The following is a 20,921-nucleotide window of genomic DNA, read 5'->3' as shown; positions in this document are numbered from 1 at the left end:
ATACTAATCTAGGAGTCTACAAATCCCAATACAGAAATGTCATTCATTTCTTAGTCTGGGCTTCCGAGCACCATCAAACCCCAAAGGCACAGACTTAAAAAAGGACATATCTGACCTTGTGTGCCTTTTAAATGGGGGAACGGTTTTGTATTCTCACCAGAAGATATTGAAGTCAGAGGCATAAAACACAATGTTCTGATTCTGATCCTAGTGTTAAAGAAGACCAAACAGCAAATGTCATTGGCTTTTATTCACGCCCCAGGACAGAAGCAATGTACCCCATCTGTCTGTGTAAAGAGTAAAGTTAGTGTGGAAGTGCGAGAAAGTGTTCTAAATGTTTATATATCTGAGGCAAAACATGGAACCAGCCCATTATTCTCCCAGTGAAACATGGGAAACTGCCTAAAAAACCACATCCAGGCTGGCCGACACACCAACCCATTGTCCTTAATACACCAGCTCATTGTCATTAATCCACCGAGCACATTCAATCCAGGGCCGATGCACGTTCCCATCCGAGAAGCAGTCCTGTTAACACATCTGGCTATTCAGGTGGGTAAACTGCAATGCCTCTCGCAACTACAACAGCCAAGCTACTTTTGGGGATTGCATGTACAGGGAAAATTTCTATGGAACAAAGGACAAATCTCTATGGAACAAAAATTTAAAATTACTGTTCTTACATTTCAAATTATTATTATTATTTTTATGAAAAATGCATACCTTCTTATTTCTAATCACGTATCGTAATTGCCGATGTTTTATGGAAAATTTAAAGTTATTAAAAAAGGAAAAAATTACAATTTTTTTTCCACCCTATGCTTCACAGAAATGTTCCTAGGATAAGCACCGTTGTTTAGAAAACTTGCATCAGTCAGGAATCAAACTCAGGACCCCTATGTGCCATGCAAGCATTCTATCACACAGCCACACAGACTCGAAAATATTCACCTTATTTTAAGGCACCTGTTACTGTCCTTCAAAGTAGTCACCAGCGTTGTATAGAACCCATTGCCACCGATGTGGATGGCCTAGTATACCGTTAGCAGAGCCCGTTCTGTTGATGGCGTGAATGGAGCGGTCTACTGCCAGTCAAACCTCTGGAACAGTTCTGAAGCGAATGCCCTGAAGTGTTTCCTTCATCTTCAGAATCAAATCAAAGTCACAAGGACTTACGTCCGGGGAGTATGGTGGATGATACCGTACTTCCCAGTCCCATCGACCGAACGAGCAGCCACAGCTTGCTGTATGCGCCCGCGCATTGTAGTGCAAAATGATGGGTGGGCTGCGCAGAAAGTGTTGCCGCTTATTTCGCAAAGCTGGTCACAGGTGATGCTCCAGAAACGAACAATAATACTGTGTATTGACGGTCTGCCATGGAGGAACGTAATGCGTTAGGATAACACCATCACAGTCGTACATGAGAATCACCATAACTTTTGACCGCTCCATTCACACCATCAACAGAACAGGCTCTGGTAATTGTATACTACACCTTCCACATCGCTGGTAATGGGTTCTACACAAACCTGGTGACTACTCTGAAGGACAGTAACAGATGCAACCATGTAACTCTTTTGTATCGGTTGTGAATAAGTAGTTGCCACTATTTAAGTTTCAACCCTCGTTAGATTCATAAAGTGGACAGACACTTTCCTCACTCTGTCTGTCCATGGTGATTTTGAGACTTGTGCTAGAAAGCAGCTTCAGTGCACTTACCGAACACTCTGATTCTGAACTCTTTCTGTCTGCAACTACGTGACAGTACATAATTGCAGCTGCACTGCTCTGTAAGTGACTCTGTGAATGATTTTCGTGTACAGCCTGTGCAATAGTAAAGTCAACCACCATTTTTTCCACCAATGCGTCTTTGTTTCCTATATCTTGAAAAGCATACTGGGACTCAACAAACCCACTTCATCACACATACAGCTTATGCACTAGGCTTACACTATTAATAGAGCTTGTATTTAGAGACAGTCATAATAAAAGGTGTAGTAGTGATGGGCCACACACAAAGTGAGTGAGACCATGGAGTTTAGTCCCTTAAACACTAGGTATTCAATAATCCTCTTTTCACAAAATTATTTCAAACCCAGCTCAACATTAAGTAAATACAGAGGTCACAGTATTTTCAAGATACACTGCAGTAAAATGTTTGTCTCCTCAACCACAGATTAAAAATTTATGAAAAACAAAAATTAGAATTACTGTACTTACATTTCAAATGATTGAGGAAGCAATCCACCAAATCAAATGACAGAACTTCCTGCAGTTTATAATCATAAATTCTACACAGCAATGTGATCAGTGGTTTGATTCTGAGGTTAGTATTGATAGCCTGATTCATGGAGGTAAAAATGCTATAAACTATAGAAATGCACACAGGTGAATCTGCAAGGAAAAAAAATCACAATTTAAAAACAAAATCTAACTATCTGAAGAGTACTTAAAATACAAAACCCATTTTTGCAGGTTACTGCTTCTCAGCTAATGTACTACTGTTCACTCAACTGGTTTTCAATGTAAGTTCAGACTCTCTCTTCTTCAAGTGTGATTGTTTTGAGACAAAATGTTGTAAAATAAGTAGTCTCCAGGAACAAATCTCATAATCACTACAGTAGCACAACCAAATCTTAGTTTTCAGTCAAAAAATTTTCTAACTGACAAAGGTAACAGTTTCTATTTTATCCTCTTTGACAAGCTATTCCCTTTCAGCCAATATATTACTGCTGATTAAATTTGTTCAAAGAAATACGCAGCAGCTTAATTTCATCCATAGAAGCTATTGCTGGAGCCACCAAACTGTCAAAAAGAATGGAAGAAAAAGCTTAGCTTTCAAGCTAAGTGAAATGAAAACACACACACACACACACACACACACACACACACACACACACACACACACTCTCTCTCTCTCTCTCTCTCTCTCTCTCTCTCTCTCACACACACACACATTTAGCCCCTTCACCATTATAAATAGATGACATGGATTAACTTTCATGTGACTGTCCAAGTTTGTTTCTTTTAAACAACATTCACACACTTTTGACACTAAGCATGACAACTACACACTGTACAAGAGACTTTTTCATCTGCCATGCAGATATGACTATTTTACTCTTATGACCACACAAATAAATACAGTGATTGAGTGTAATGTTACCTCCATGTACTTTGTAAAAACAACTTGACTGAATGGACATTTTTATTTACCTCAGCTACAGCAGTAATAATGCTAACACACATTGATCTGTTATCCTATACCGTTGATACTTTGAACTTTACCCATTTGTGCAGAATTTTTCAATCATTTATCTAGCAAATTCTTTACTGATGTCTCTCTGGTTCCAACAGACTCAAAGACTCTGATGGAGGTCGAAAGAGTGTCATGATTAAAAAATAATCTCATAAGGAGGAGTAAAATGTTGTTGTGGTCTTCAGTCTGAAGAGCGTTTTATTGCAGCACTCCATGCTACTCTATCCTGTGCAGGTCTCTTCATCTCTGAATAACCACTGCAACCTAAATCTTTATGAATCTGCTTCCTGTATTCGTCTCTGTCTCCTTCTACAATTTTTACCGCCCTCCAATACTAAAGTGGCGATCCCTTGATTTCTCAGAATGTGTCGAATCAATTTATCCCTTCTTTGGATCAAGTTGTGCCACAAATTTCTTGCCTCCCCTATTCTAGTCAGCATTTTCTCATTAGCTACATGATTGACCCATGTAATCTCCAGCATTCTTCTGTAGCAACACATTTCAAAAGCTTCTATTCCCTTTTTATCTGAACTGCTTATCATCCCTGTTTCACATGCATCCATGGCTACACTCCAGACAAATACCTTCAAAAAAAACTTCGTAACACTTAAATCTATATTCAATGTTAACAAATTTCTCTTCTTCAGAAATGCTTTTCTTGCCATTTCCAGTCTACATTTCACATCCTCTCTATTTTGTCCTCCATCAGTTATTTTGCTGCCACAATAGCAAAACTCATGTACTACTTTTAGTGTCCGATTTCCTGACCTGGTTCCCTTAGCATCACCCGATTTAATCACCCGATTTAATTCAACTACATTCCATTATCTTTGTTTTGCTTATGTTGACGTTCATATTGTATCCACCTTTCAAGACACTATGCATTCTGTTCGACTGCTCTTCCAAGCCCTTTGCTGTCTCTGACAGAATTACAATGTCATCAGCAAACCTCAAGGTTTTAGTTTCTTCTTCCTGAGCTTTAATTCATTCCTACTCCAAATTTTTATTTGGTTTCCTTTACTGCTTGTTCAATGTACATGCTGAATAGCATTGCTGATAGGCTACAAGTCTGGCTCATTCCCTTTTCAACCACTGCCTCCCTTTCACGCCCCTTGACTCTTTGTAACTACCATCTGGTTTCTGTACGAATTGTACACAACGGTTTTTAAAATGGCCTTGTTGGCCAAAAGCTTATTTTGTGACAGTCTTTTTGTTATGCCTATCTGTGACTCAGCATCTCTGCTATATGGAGAGTAGCAACTGTCCTTTTCAAGATATTGTTACATTCCATCCTGGATTTTCCATTGTTTAAAATCCATATTTTACTTGATGTTACAACTACCATGCAGCCAAACTATTAACAGTTCCTACAATTAATTAAAATAAAATACAAGAATAAAATTATGTTTCTGTCTCATTGCAAGTACTTACTCATTCCAAGCGATGCTCTTGGGAAAACCTCTGGGTAATGTATCAGAATAGTGTAGATAACTGGGAAACACTTCCTTTTCAGAGAATACAGAGCATCATAGCAAAAAGCCTGTGCTCGTTCACGAAGACCTTCTGCTTTACACAGAGAGGCATGAAATCTTGTCAAAATGTGCAGAAGATCGTACTGTAGAAAGAAAAAAGTTAAAAGCCTAAGTGCATTACCAATGCATGTAAGATGCAGAATACATAACAGTAGCAAATCAATGGTAGAAAGTAACATACAAGGGACATTTCAAAAATAATGCACACTATATACTTTTTCTTATATGTTTAATTTTTTTTCCCATTATCTCTTTACAGTCCTTCAATACAGTCTCCCTGCTTCTCTACGACTGAATCCCAACGTCTCAGAAGCTTTACTGTTCCATACAGGAAACCACTTCAATTGTTCTTTCAAATGGCTTGTGTAATAGTGATAGAAACCTCTTCCAAAGAAAGGTAATGATGTCCACGCATTGGTTTTTTCTACTTCGGAAACAAGTCAAAGTCTGATGGACTCATGTCCGGGCTGTAGGTAGGATGTGGCAACACTTCACACCCATAATTGCGCCGCTTTTGGGCTAGAACATTGCTGATATGTGGGCGAGCAGTGTCCTGGAGAATGATTGGCCCAGCCTTGATCAACTGAGGTCAGATTTTATGCACTTTTCTGCGCAGGTTTAGCATAAAGTTATGATAATACACTGGTGTCACGGGTGTTCCATAGGGGATTATGTCATGACGATTCCTTGGTGATCATAAGCAAAAATTATCATCTGCTTGAGCTCTGATTGAGTGTGTTGAAATTTTTTTGTGTGTGGAGAATCTGAAGCTCTACTCATTCGACTGTGATTTCAACTCTGCTTCAGAATCTCTTATCCATGTTTCGCCAATACTGACAACTTGACTCAAGAATCCTTGATCTTCACGTCGAATCGTCAATTGAGCAAGGTTGCAATGTCCAGGCGTTTTTGCTTCTCTTCAGAAGCCAAACAGTGTGGGACCCATATTGCAGAAATTTCTCTCTTCTGCAAATCATTTATCAGAATACAGAATACTGGCTTCAGAGATTTCCTCACAATCTGCACTGCAGTCTTCTTCAAGAGCATCTGCCACAAGTTTCACACTTCATTCATCTGTTGACGTTTCTGGCCTTACGGGTTTTTAAGTATTGTCTTTGTTCAGGCAACCACCACGAAAACGATTAGCTGTATGTGAGAGTGTACAATGGTCCACTGTTAACTCACCACAAACTCCACTTCACGCACCGTGGATTTCTGTCCGGTTTTTGCCACATAAAGTTTAAATCTTGATGTACAACCTCTGATCTTCAACAGTCACAGTACCAGAGATCCCCGCATGGTCCATTTCTACCTCTCACCAATTTTATGGTAGAGTGCACAGCAAAAGTGCAAAAACACAAAAAGACTTGCTTCTTCCTCAAGCTCCCCACTACATCTGACGTAATTTTTATTGTTGTTGCATCAAACAATCCACAATAATACCAACCTGTGCATTATTGATGAAATGCCTCTAGTACGAACTTTACTTAAAGCTCTTTTTGAGTGTGAGTGTTTAGGCAGCAGTAATGAAATTGATGATTCAATGGGAAAGTACCATGTTTACCCAAGTATAAAACACAACAACACTCTTATTTTAAAGAAGTTCTTTGAGAACATTTTATTCTTAACATATTCGACTAATCAAAATCACAGACTCTTTCACTTACATAAATTATCTGCCTAAGAAAGTTAATAACACTGTACATACTCTAAACTTATGCCAGTTATTGATTATCTGCATTTCGAAAATACATGGAGAAATAAAATAAACAAAAAAACTGTTTGCATTAATTTTTATCTTCACTCCCTTCTCTGCTTACTATTTCAGCCAGTCGTGTGTGGTACTACTATTTTTAACCACCACCACCACCACCACCACAACCACCACCACTGGTATCATTATCTGCAATGATAGTTTAACCTAACCAATGAGAGGCAATAAAAGAGCAATTAAATTTATAATTTTGGTTTTTTTTTTTTATTTTATTTTTTTTTTTTTTTTAGGTTGTCGTTATGATGGGACCTGAGAATGCAGCTGTTTTTTGCAAATACATGGCAAATTTTGCATCTGTATTGACATGAAAATGTGAAAATATTTTCCTTTGACTCCTGTTTCCAAAATAGTCGTTGCCCAATTCTCTCCCATTAGCTGTGTACAACCAGCAGTTCACTCCCCCAAACCCCTTTCATTCCTGTCATACTGTCAAGGTAACTGTTGACAACACCAGTGCACGAAACACCTAAGTATGCCATTGGCCCCTATCTACACTTTTACTTTCTCCTGTAGAAATTTATACTACTGTTATGTATTTGTCCAATTTTCAGTTCCACCTACAAATGAAAAGGCAGTTGCAATCTCTTTGCCACCATTATGAGGAAACTAGTGAAGTCTTTTCTTTTGCTAATGCGTAATATATTTTGGTAAAATTGCTGTTACATTATGCTTAATGGAGAAAATTAACAAGTAACGTAATTTCATGATTACTTTCACCAGTAAGTCCAGAAAACAATTACCAATTTTTTTTTTTGTTGTGGCAGGCACAACAGCAGCATGCTATGGACAGACAACAGTCGGGGAGAGAAAGGGGTACCCTTCACATGACTGCAACTGACATAGCTTCAATTGTAAATGTGACCCTGTATTTTTCAAATGATTAATTTTGGTGGTGGTGGGGGGGTATCTCATCTCAAACTTGAGTAAATATGGTATATCGACACATTTGGTGTTGAGGTCTCAAGTCAGTCAGATTTTTTTTCTGGCATTAAAAGCAATTTTCTCACACTTCACGCATATCAAAATTACCAGCTTGCAATGTGGTTAGGGTTCTGTGTCAAGAGTGCCAGTCCAACTAATAATACTTCTAGATGAGGCATTCTGATACCAAACCCAATAGGATGATGTCAAACAGAGCACCATGGTGTTGAAACCAACCTTCAAGCTGTTAGGTTCCTTACTTTTGTCAACAATATGCTGGGGAAATAACAAATCAAACATGGTCGTACCAAAAATATCATAGTAATAATCATCAGCACAGTGCACTAAATGAGCAAACGTACTTGAAACTGCAATCTGAACTAAAAATTTCAGTTGAATTTAATCTGTGGGTCACCTTTTTTTATGTAGCAGCATCCTCTACTAATGTAAAGGTTCTACTTCTCTTTTGCAGAATTGCAGTGATCATAGGAGTCAGCATGGATCCTAAGAAGCAAAGTGAAATCTGCATTCTCACACCAATTTGTGAATGTTCACTGCAGTTCACAACAGATTTCTGAGTAGACAACTACATATTATCATGTTATTATTTTCCATAAACTTCCAGTTATAACAGTCATTATGTCAACTTCTTAAACACCCTCAAACACTCATATTTAATTTTAGGCATCAAATATGTTGATAGCAAAGTCTTTTTTTTTTCAATATATTGCTTTGGAATTGTAATTTAGAGTAATGAAAGATCTGTCCTCTCTTACAGGACAATAATGTAACGTGTCCGTTTCCAAAATTTCTTTCTTCCATTCCGTACCACAACTATATCACTATACACATAGTATAATAAACTGTCTAGCATCTGGTTGTGTTACTTGTGATTTCTGTCCCAATCCTCAACTGTGGAAATCATATTTCTGATTGTGGCATTAGAATTAACTCCTCATCAACTACACTGTGGAACAGAAATTTCTTGTTACAGCATTAGAGAACTGTCTCCCAATCAAGAATGGAACAGTAAAATAACATGGCATGGTCTGTTAACTGCAGCAGAGTTCTTTTGCACTTACTAACAATTGCTGTGTCACAACAAAGGTCTGACAGTTTGACTTAATGCTAAACAAACAAAGAGAACAAAAAAACGAAAACAAGGTTTAAGGCCAAATGAATTCATGCAATATACAGAATTTGGCAAGATAATCAAGAAGAGAAAAAGTGCTGAAATTACATAAATAAGCACCATGTCTATTACACCATCGGTTCTTCCTACGCTCTTTACACTTTACACAGAGCTGACAAAAGTCATGGGATACCTCCTAATACCATATCAGCCCTCCTTTTGCCTGGCACAGCGAAGCAACTAAATGTGGCATGAACTCAATGAGTCACTGGAGGTCCCCTGCAGAAATACTGAACCCTGCTGGCTCTACAGCTGTCCGTAATTACGAAAGTGTTGCCAGTGCACTATTTTATGCACGAACTGACCTTTTGATTATGTCGCAATATTTGATGGCACTCATATTGGGTGATCTGGGTGGCCAAATCATTCCCTTAAATTGTCCAGAATGTTCTTCTAATCAATCGTGAACAATTGTGGCCCAGTGATATGGTACATTGTCATCAATAAAAATTCCGTTGTTGTTTAAGAATAAGAAGTACATGAATGGCTGCAAATGGTCTTCAAGTAGCCAAACATAGCCACTGCCAATCAATGATTGATTCTGCTGGACTAGAGGACCCCGTCCATTCCCCATAAACCCAGCCCAAACCATTGCCGAGTCACCACCAGCTTATACTGTGCCTTCTTGACAACTTCGATCCACAGCTTTGTGGGTTCTCCAGTCTCCAACACACTTAGACCTACCATCAGGTCGTCCCCCCCCTCCCCCCAAATGAAATCTGGACTTATCTGACCAAGCCACAATTTTCCAGTCATCTTGGGTACAACCAATATGGTCATGAGCATGGGAGAAGTGCTACAGGCAACGTTGTGCTCTCAGTGCAAGCTCTTGCATCGTTCATCTGTTGCCATAGCCCTTTAACACCAAATTTCGCCGCACTGTTCTAACAGATATGTTCTTTGCACATCCCACATTGATTTCGCCAGTTACGGCATGAAGCGCTGCTTGTTTGTTAGCACTGACAACTCTACGCAAATGCCGCTGCTCTCAGTCATTAAATGAAGGCTGACGGCCATTGCGTTGTCCGTGGTGAGAGATAATGCCTGAAATTTGGTGCTGTGTACCACCATCATATAATGGAAACTCCAAGTAGGAATATCAATGATGTGGAAATGACATTGCTTGTTACTGTAAAGAAACCTCATTAAGTTGCAGACAGGCACAATTAAAACACACTTACTTAAATCTTTTGGCCACAGGCTTCATCACTAAAAGAGACACACATACCATTCATACGCACACCAAAACTCTATCCACAACACTGCTGCAGTACCAAACGTATAACGCTGACATACGTAAGTTCACGTTTCGTATTTGTTGACTAACAGTCACTCGTACAATTGCAGATGACACGATGTATGCCGAGAAAAATGGCAACAGAAAAAACACAAAAAATATGCAACAAACAGTGACAAAAATCTTAAAAACAATGTTGTGACATATAGTAAATAAGGTTTTATGAAAATATTCACAGCAAACAATATTTTAAAAACAAATAGTACACATGTAATAATATTTTATAACTGCTATTTCTGCATGTTTTAGAATTAAAGAACCCACTGATGGTGATATTTGTCACTGAAACTAGTAAATAAACAAATAAATAACAAAAGTGTTTTGCAACAAGGTAGACCCACAATTCCCATATTGTTGCATTTTATACTGGCATGACCACCAACCAGCTGTCCACTGGGATGAATGGGCACTGCAAAACTATGGACGAGAGCAAAGTAGACCATCCTGTGGCATAGCATACATCTGAACATAACACACTTGATTTCAATGGCTGCTTCCCAACCTGAGCCATCTGAATCCTTCCCTACACCACCAGCTTTTCTGAACTGCGCAGATAGCAATTACTCTTACAGCACTTTCTCTGTTCCTGTAATTATGCCAGCCTCAACCTATGGTAACATACTTCCCCACATCCTCCACCCAACAGTTTCACCCCCTCTGTCCAATCACCTGCTCCCCATTCCCATATCCCACCCTGTTTATTTGCTGCCCTCTGCCAGTGCATCTGCCTATCTTTCCCCACTCCTCTCCTTTTTTGCTCTTTTTCCCCACTTCCCTGCCCCACTACCTCCTGACGCTGCACCTGTTGACATTCTAGCCCCTGCACACTCCACCAGACTGTTTGTCTCTCCCCCCCACCCCACCCATATAATACTACCCGTTCCCCTTCCCTGCCAAATCCAGACTGCTGCTTGCACCCCGCATGATAGTTGCTTTCTGGCCCGAGATGATGGAGTTGGGGGTCACGCGTGCACGAGCTGTGCTTGCTTTTGTGTATGAATAGTGTGTGTGGTGTGTGTGTGTGTGTGTGTGTGTGTGTGTGTGTGTGTGTGTGTGTGTGTGTTTTACCGATGAAGGTTTTGGTCAAAAGCTTTATGTAAGTGTCTTAATTGTACCTGTCTACAACTTAACGTGTCTTCTTTATGGTAAGCAACAACTAGTCTTTTCCAAATTGTTGATATTACAGCCACCTGTATATGTGCATATCGTTATCCAATGTCTTTTGGCACTTCAGTGTGAATCCTCAATAGAAGCTGGTGATGAAAGACAAGGATTGAAGCAAACTCAATAATACAAGGGTCAGTAAAATGCCCCCTGTTTCTTTTCTCCTTTAATGAAGTTTGTTAAGTGGAAAATTTGAATGTAGTTTTAATAAGCAAAGCTGCTTCTCCAATCCAGTGCAGTGGTAAATTCCTGCATCAACAGATACCAGTAGTGCAGTTGTTTGGAAAGTGTCAGACATCGATGTTCATATCAGACACCGTTCTGTGACAGAATCTTCAATGCAGAAGGTGAAATGTCCATTCACATTCACGAAAGAACGAAAAATGTGTACGGTGATGCAAAAGTAAATATCAGCACTGTTAGACAATGAGTTCATTGCTGTAACAAAGATGAAGGGCAAATGCCATTAGATGGTGAAACACAGAGTGGCAGGTCAGTGACTGCATTGATTCCACACAATATTCAGCAAGTCGGTAACACCACTTGTGCCGACCGCTGAGTGACTGCAGAGGATTTGTGTCTCATTATTTCCCTCAGTACAGGCAGTATGATAATGATTATTGAACACCAGGGATACTCAAAGGTTTGTGCAACTTTGGTACCAAAAATGTTTAATCGATCAGGAGAGAGAGACAACAAAAACAATTCTCTCTCAATTCTGGAATTGTCTCTTTCCTGGAAAAAACTGTGACTGGTGACTAAACACCAGTTTCTTTCTTTCTTTAAAAAAAAAAGATCAGAATCAAAGAGGGAGACAGTGGAATGGTATTACAGAAACTCATTGAAGGAGGGAGGAAAAGTTCAAAACAGCGCAATCGGCAGGGAAAGTTATGGCTACAGTATTCTGAGGTGCAGAGGGTGTGATCATGGTTGATTTTTTTGGAGTAGGAACACACAATAAATTCTGTCCAATATGTCAGAACCCTCAAACAGCTTAAAGTACGGCTTCAGTGAGTTCGCCCAACAAAAGCTTGGACCGATGTTCTTTTGCATGACAATGCAAGACCACACACCAGTCATTGTATGGCTGAAGAGATTGTGAAAACTGGATAGTAAGTCTTGCTTTATCCCCATACAGCCCTGACCCGGCACCACCAGAATTCCATTTGTTTGGGCCACTAAAAGAAGCTCACCGTGGGATTCACTTTGAAGATGTGGGAGCCATGAAAACATCTGTGCGTCAATGGCTACTGTGATTTTACCACACTGAAATATATGCCCTTGTTAAAAGATGGATCAAAACCGTAGAAAAGGTTAGAGATTGTATTGAAAAATCATAAATTACTATCCATTTCATAATGATTGACCCATGACTTCGAGCTTGTATTCTGGTCACATTGCATTAAAAACATTGATATGTGGATATGTCTATTTTGTGTATGACTATTTCATCTTAGCTGAAATGGGGCAGCATACGTTGTTGAATTTAAGAAAAGCCGTCCTTATAGCTCTTTTCGGTGAGTGTCGACTTTAAGGACGCATAAAAATCAGGCCGTAATTAGGAGAAAAATTTCCTTTGCACTGTTTAAAAATACAACCTTGTTCTATTTACAAGTGGATTTTCGATATTTTTGGATTACTCATTTCATCGCTATAATGTAAAATTCAAGTGTTAAGCTTGAACTTTTGCTGTGTGTGTGTGTGTGTGTGTGTGTGTGTGTGTGTGTGTGTGTGTGTGTACACACACATAAACTATTGAATAATCCTCGTTATGAGTCTGTAAAGCTATTGTGTTACTAGCTGCAAAACATGCGAGGCTGTGGTGGAGCATAGCTGTCACTTCATCGTGACGCCACTGTTGTAATGCACCACAAGCGCCTGTTCAAAAGCGAAGAATGGCAACTTTGTGGTTGCATTCCAGTGCAGCATTGCCACATTCAGTATTTATCATGATCAGAGGGACATAATATCGGACACTGCAAAATTTCAAATACATGCTCAATACGCAAGCAGCTTACAATAAATGAACATCTGTGTGGCACATTTCAACAATAAATGGGAAAATCGATTAGCTTGAACACAGTTTGCAGTAAAGAACGAAGACTGAAATAAAACCTACCTAAATCACTTTCGCTGCTGGCTCAGGTCTCGCTTCTGCTATTCATTCATCTGCTAAGATCAGCAATGGTTCCACTGCTATGTCATGACAGTGGTCTCTTTGTGCATAACTGTTTTCAAATTTGTGTACACGACTCACTGAATTCCACCAGACACTTTGGGGAACACTTTCCACAGTGGAGTGACACAACTGTGAAGTACATTACAGGGTACCTTGAGTACCTCTATCGGTTCTCCCTTCTATTCCAGTCTAGTATTGTTCGTGGAAAGAAGGATTGTCGGTATGCCTCTGTGTGAGCTCTAATCTCTCTGATTTTATCCTCATAGTCTCTTCGCAAGATATACGTAGGAGGGAGCAATATACTGCTTGACTCTTCGGTGAAGGTATGTTCTCGAAACTTCAACAAAAGCCCGTATCGAGGTACTGAGCGTCTCTCCTGCAGAGTCTTCCACTGGAGTTTATCTATCATCTCCGTTAACGCTTTCGCGATTACTAAATGATCCTGTAACGTAGTGCGCTGCTCTCTGTTGTATCTTCTCTATCTCCTCTATCAACCCTATCTGGTACGGATCCCACACTGCTGAGCAGTATTCAAGCAGTGGGCGAACAAGCGTACTGTAACCTACTTCCTTTGTTTTCGGATTGCATTTCCTTAGGATTCTTCTAATGAATCTCAGTCTAGCATCTGCTTTACCGACGATCAACTTTATATGATCATTCCATTTTAAATCACTCCTAATGCCTACTCCCAGATAATTTATGGAATTAACTGCTTCCAGTTGCTGACCTGCTACATTGTAGCTAAATAATAAGGGATCTTTCTTTCTATGTATTTGCAGCACATTACACTTGTCTACATTGGGATTTAATTGCCATTTCCTGCACCATGCGTCAATTCACTGCAGATCCTCCTGCATTTCAGTACAATTTTCCATTGTTACAACCTCTCGATATACCACACCATAATCCTCAAAAAGCCTCAGTGAACTTCCGATGTCATCCACAAGGCCATTTATGTATATTGTGAACAGCAACAGTCCTACGACACTCCCCTGCAGCACACCTGAAATCACTCTTACTTCGGAAGACTTCTCTCCACTGAGAATGACATGCTGCATTCTGTTATCTAGGAACTCTTCAATCCAATCACACAATTGGTCTGATAGTCCATATGCTCTTACTTTGTTCATTAAACAACTGTGGGGAACTGTATCGAACGCCTTGCGGAAGTCAAGAAACACGGCATCTACCTGTGAACCCGTGTCTATGGCCCTCTGAGTCTCGTGGACGAATAGCGCGAGCTGGGTTTCACACTACCGTCTTTTCCGAAACCCACGCTGATTCCTACAGAGTAGATTTCTAGTCTCCATAAAAGTCATTGTACTCGAACATAATACGTGTTCCAGAATTCTACAACTGATAGATGTTAAGAGATATAGGTCTATAGTTCTGTTCGATGTCCCTTCTTGAAAACGGGGATGACCTGTGCCCTTTTCCAATCCTTTGGAACGCTACGCTCTTCTAAAGACCTATGGTACACCGCTGCAAGAAGGGGGGCAAGTTCCTTCATGTACTCTGCGTAAAATCGAACAGGTATCCCATCAGGTCCAGCAGCCTTACCTCTTTTGAGCGATTTTAATTGTTTCTCTATCCCTCTGTCTTCTATTTCAATATCTACCATTTTATCATCTGTGCATCAATCTAGAGAAGGAACTACAGTGCAGTCTTTCTCTGTGAAACAGCTTTGGAGGCCTGGCACCATGTCAGCGTTCCAAAACATCCCAAAGGTGTTCTATAGGATTCAGGTCAGGACTCTGTGCAGGTTTGTCGATTACAGGGATGTTATTGTCGTGTAACCACTCCGCCACAGATAGTGTTATATGAACAGGTGCTCAATCATGCTGAAAGATGCAATCTCCATCCCTGAATTGCTCTTTAACAGTGAGAAGCAAGAAGGTGATTAGAACATAAATGTACACCTGTGTTGCAATAGTGCCACGCAAAACAACTAGGGGTACAAGCCCCCTCATGGAAAACACGACCACACCATAAAACCACGACCTCCGAATTTTACTGTCAGCAATACACACGCTGGTAGATGACGTTCACCGAGCATTCGCCATACCCACACCCTGCCTTTGGATCGGCACATTGTGTAACGCGATTCGTCACTCTACACAACTTTTTCCACTGTCCATTCATCCAGTGTTTACACTGCTTACACCAAGCAAGGTGTTGTTTGGCATTTACCGGTGCGATATGTGGCTTACGAGCAGCCACTCGACCATGAAATCCAAGTTTTATCACCTCCCGCCTAACTGTCATAATACTCACAGTGGATGCTGATGTGGTTTGGAATTCCTGTGTGATGGTCTGGATAGATGCCTGCCTCTTACCCATTACAACCCTCTTCAACTGTCGGTGGTCTCTGCCAGTCAACAGATGAGGTCGACCTGTACACTTTTATGCTGTACGTGTACCTTCACTTTTCCGATTCACTATCACATCAGAAACAGCGAACCTAGGGATGTTGAGGAGTGTGGAAATCTCATGTACAGACGTGTGACACAAACAACACCCAATCACCTGGCCACGTTCGTAGTCCATGAGTTCCACAGAGCGCCCCATTCTGCTCTCTCACGATGTCTAATGACTACTGAGGTCGCTGATATGGAGTACGTGGCAGTAGGTGGCAGCACAATGCGCTTATTATGAAAATCATATGTTTTTTGTGGTATCCAGATACTTTTGATCATGTAGCATATCATTATTTTAAAATTCTTGTCGTCCTCTGCTACCTGACCCTTGACAAATACCCAAGTGAGTTCAATGGCATTCAATTTGCAGATGTGCTACAGGCAACCACAGAAGTTTAACTGCCTTGTCCAATGATCGCAGTACACTTTTGAAAAGGTATTCTTGCACCGTGAAGTGCGGTTGCGTGTGTTCTAGTAGGCTATTTTAGTAAATTCCACATATGATGTAGCATTACATGGCAGCTCTACACTACTGCTTTCCAGCCATTCAAAAACAGACTTCTTTCTCCATTTCATAACATGGATTTTGTGATGCTGGATTCATCATCATGTGATATGGAGCCTGATCTAAAACAAAACGCAGATCTGTTTGGTAATTTTTCAATAACACTCCTAAACCACTCTTTGCCCTGTCTGGCATTCGTTTCACAATGATAATCTGCACCTCCTTTCTGTCCAGTAAAACATAAGCCAGCATTTCGCACGAACCCATCTTCATTCCCAATGTGGAACATTATCATCATTTTTCCAGAAGCGAACAGTGTTTGATTTGAAGAAACTTCCTGGCAGATTAAAACTGTGAGCTGGACCGAGACTCGAACTCGGGACCTTTGCCTTTTGCGGGCAAGTGCTCCACCATCTGAGCTACCCAAGGACGACTCGCGCCCGGTCCTCACAGCTTTATTTCTGCCAGTACCTCGTCTCCTACCTTCCAAACTTCACAGAAGCTCTCCTGCAAACCTTGCAGAACTAGCACTTCTGGAAGAAAGGATATAGCAGAGATGAGGTACTGGCAGAAGTAAAGCTGCGAGAACGGGTCATGAGTCGTGCTTGGGTGGCTCAGGTGGTAGAGCACTTGCCCATAAATGGCAAAGGTCCCAAGTTCAAGTTTCAGTCCGGCACACAGTTTTAATCCGCCAGGAAGTTTCACATCAGCATAGACTCTACGGCAGAGTGAAAATCTCGTCCTGGAGTGTTTGAATTCCTCCTTTCCAGCCATTCCACTTTTGAACACCTCCTCTGTGATGGATTTATACATTTTCTGATGCATAAGGCATTTTTTGTTCCTACCAACAAAACTTTCTGGAATAATTTGCACCACACCAACTCTCATCAGTGTAATAAACAGTCAATCTAGTGTTGTGTGAGTGTCTTATTTCCTGCAACATCTTGTCTCTTTTTCCTGCTACTTGGTTATTTTCCATCAACACAGGCCTTCTGTTGAACTTTTTGTATCTGAAGCCCAATTTGTGAATAGCATTCCAAAAGGTTGTTTCGCTCATACCAGGAAAATCTTACACTTTAGTCTTCAACTTTTTCAACACGGGCTACCACTGTTGAAAACTGTTTTCCACATAGAAGTCATCGTGGACTTTTCTTCTAATGAGTCCCTACGCAAACTCGTCCAATGCGACCTTCTGTCACCTGGCAGAACTGTTTTTTGGTGATACAACATATGAAGTTTCTCTTTATTCTCTCGAAATTCTCTTCGCTGTGCTTTCACTAATACCGAGACATTCACTAGTTCTCTTTATTGGCTGTGCTATGGAACTACCCGTGGCCTGTTCTTTCTCAGTCTCAAAGTAAGCATGCGCACTTCATCACCATAGACTTCTCACAACTTCATAAATTATGCATTGTTTCACACAAGTACAAGGCAACTAATTATGTTACAAGTATTGTCTCAACAACTACACAACAACGTATGGTAGCACGATTGCTTCCTACCTGATGGGAAGCGAAGCCCAGCCCAGCCCCTCCCCCCCCCCCCTCCCGCCGACGGCTACAATGAACAATGAAGTGGAAATACTGTGCAGAGCTCCGGCAATATAGCACACGATAGCACGCAGCGCATAGAAACAAAAAAATAAATACATTTACAATGTAATATCAGCCTTTTATGTAGATTTACGTGCATAAAAACATAACGGCTATGAATACCGACAAAAGATCTTGCATTTACACTTTTTGTCTTGTTAATATGAATCGTCATTAGACAAAGTGCAGCAATCAATCCTGGTAAGGTACAACACATTGATGTGATCAGAATATGAGCTCAAAGTCATGGGTCAATCATCATGAAATGGATAATAATCATCGATGCTGTGGCTTTTCATCTATGTAGTTGCATTTAAAAAAGGCGGGCGAGCGAGCGAGAGAGAGAGAGAGAGAGAGAGAGAGAGAGAGAGAGAGAGAGAGAGAGAGAGAGAGAGAGAGAGAGGGGGGGGGGGGGGGGGGGGCGGCTACATTTGGACAGAACTTGGGCAGTGAAATGAAACCGGTATGTATAGAACTACAAATCTGAATAATTGACCACACCTTCCCTATCAAAATAGCATCTGGTGTGATTTCCCAAAGAGCTGGAGCAATGCAGCTCTCTCTCTCTCTCTCTCTCTCTCTCTCTCTCTGTCTGTCTGTGTGTGTGTGTGTGTCCGTGTGCGTGTGTCAGTTCTTGTTTATGTGTGTACACATCCTTCAACACCTCCATACACAGTGAGTAGTTCTCACAAAGAACTTGCTAGTATCTTATCAGTGGTAACACAACAGTCTCTTCTGTCCTATAACCTATTTATTGTTCATCCTTTATTACCACTGCACGTCCTACCTTTTCTTTCACAATGGGCATATTTATATTTCTTTCTCTCCATTTTCTTATTCCGTTATTCAGACTGTAGAATATTATCTGCTCAAAATTTCAGTTTGAACTGAAGGGTTAAGTACAGTAAATGAAGTAAACATGTGATTAACGCTTTTTTACAGTTAGGTTCTTACATAATGGATAGAAGTATGAGCATGAAAAATGGGAGAAAGAATTAGCCAAACAACGAATGACCCAACATTTGCCCCAAGCAATTAATGTTCCTTTTGAATGCATAATCACTTTCATCCACTGTGCCACCTTGACATAAAAGTGTCAAAGCAAACACATATCTGCATAAAATCACACATTTCTGATGCAATGCACATATTGCTTACCTCAGGTGTGGTCCTCAAATTGAGTATGTAATACTCAACAGCTGTTAGAAAATCATTGATTAAAGATGAAAATCTTGAGCATCTGTTCCTCAGTGTTACAAGCAATGTTATTAACTTCTCTTCAACCACACTTAGAGGTGGTGCCCTTACATCATGACTCCGATCAATCTCATTACAATCCTCTTCCAGCAACACTTTCAAAATACACCTAAAAAAAATAAATGTATGTTATTTGCAGCAACAAATTTTTATTTACACTAAAAAACAACATTCCGAAATTGGGCTTGGAATAGGATGGTTACGTAGCAGTTGGGAAGTAGGAAATGGGAATGGGCCAGAACACTTGGCGAACAGGTGGGGAGAGGGATGAGACACTGTAGGATGGAAGAAAGAGAAATGAACATTCATCAAAGCCACTGAGGGTTATGATGACAGGCTAGCTCACATGTCTTTAACTCAACTACATACAGCTATGGTGCACCAATGTCACTTCAAATGTAATGAAAAAATCAAACTTAATTAAGTTATCCCTCGAGCAAGCACACCTATATATAAAGTGTGCCAATCACAAGTAAAATTGTGTGTACCATTCCACTGTTGTTGAAATACCTGTGGGGCCATACCTATTCCTCCGGTCTTGCTTTAGGTGACACAATAATAAGTTGTGTTGTCATATGTCCAAGTGAGCAAAAGTATTATAAAATGAACAGAGAGCTAGATGAGAAAAAAATGTACTAGCCTTGTGAGATAACAACCCACATTCCAATGTGGCAGCACTCTCCCACACAATAAGGCAGTTATCTATGAGGTATTTAGTTATCAAATAAGCAGTCGGCAGGTATCTGATTTAACAGTGATTTTTAATGCTTCGATTGGGTCATTACTGTGAGGTAACACTTGTGCGCGATAACAGCACTAATGAAACACTTATATTAAGCAGTGATTTAGCACATATATATAATTTTATTTCATTGTTGTTTAATTAAACTAAGATTAAACTGTGTTTTTGCTCATACCTGTTTACCTTGGTAACACGAAAACAGCTATTTTTCATAAGTGTACAAAGTGCGCTATGCGCCTGCTCATGTTATGTAAAACAGAGTGCCTGCTCGACGGTTAAGTGTACTAGCTCCGAAGACACAGTTGTGAGAAACCAACTATTTACGAAGTCACGGCGTGATAGTATAAGTACAATACAGTTTAGAGACCATACACAAGACTGCTGGTCAGAGATGGTGCATGGCTATATAAGAAGCATTTGCCCACCAATGGCTACTTATTATCGGCTGCAGGCGACAAGTGTCGAACCAAGGTCGACAGCCTCTGGTGGGCCCAGAGCAGCCAAACGGCGCACTACTCAAATATATGTGCTTACTGACAACACGCACCGCACTAGTGGTGGTGTTGGTGTCATAACAGCAGAAGCTTTCTTTCTAGAGTAGAATTTGCCTGTCTATAGCAAGATAAGCACTAGAAGGAGACACACAAGATTAGGTTGAAACTGCAAGTTAAGACTTGAGGCAAAAATTTATTGCTGAGCACTATATAAAAAACAAAGATCTTATTATTTTGGGCCACAGTCCAATCTGTAGTAGTAAATTGTTACAGCTGTCAACTTACATGGGCACTTCAACATAATGTAAGGTAAGAGCTATTTTAGTCTGAGTACAGTGACACCCTCAGTTGTGCATAACATGAGAGAGCAAAATATCTATCTAATCAGAGGTCTACAAAATTTTGTAACTGTATGTTGTCATGGCAAACTTTGCAAATGTGTCTTTCAACAAAATAAATCAGTGGTATATTCAATAATACCACCACAAAGGGAAAGTGAGCGAGGTAAAAACGGACTAGTTTACAAACTGGACTAGTTGATGGTCACGTGCATATAACCTGACACTCAATGGATACAAATAATTAACCTTGTATTA

General features: G+C 40.3%; 1 protein-coding gene across 3 annotated transcripts in view; it reads right to left on the bottom strand.

The window, feature by feature from the left end:
• LOC126415972 (uncharacterized) overlaps window positions 1-20,921 on the bottom strand; it is a 296,810-nt gene that overhangs the window by 53,694 nt on the left and 222,195 nt on the right. For all 3 annotated transcript variants that reach the window (XM_050083470.1, XM_050083472.1, XM_050083471.1), the window contains 3 exons: window positions 18,991-19,198; window positions 4,691-4,874; window positions 2,221-2,394 (listed from right to left, as the gene is read on the bottom strand). In XM_050083470.1, coding sequence (XP_049939427.1) covers window positions 2,221-2,394; window positions 4,691-4,874; window positions 18,991-19,198 — 566 coding nt within the window. The remainder of the gene's footprint in view (window positions 1-2,220; window positions 2,395-4,690; window positions 4,875-18,990; window positions 19,199-20,921) is intronic.

This window comes from Schistocerca serialis, chromosome 1 (genome assembly GCF_023864345.2).
Source record: "Schistocerca serialis cubense isolate TAMUIC-IGC-003099 chromosome 1, iqSchSeri2.2, whole genome shotgun sequence".
In the NCBI taxonomy this organism is placed as follows: domain Eukaryota; kingdom Metazoa; phylum Arthropoda; class Insecta; order Orthoptera; family Acrididae; genus Schistocerca; species Schistocerca serialis.
Note: the sequence above shows the minus strand (reverse complement) of the source record. Positions and strands in the feature narration are given on the sequence as shown.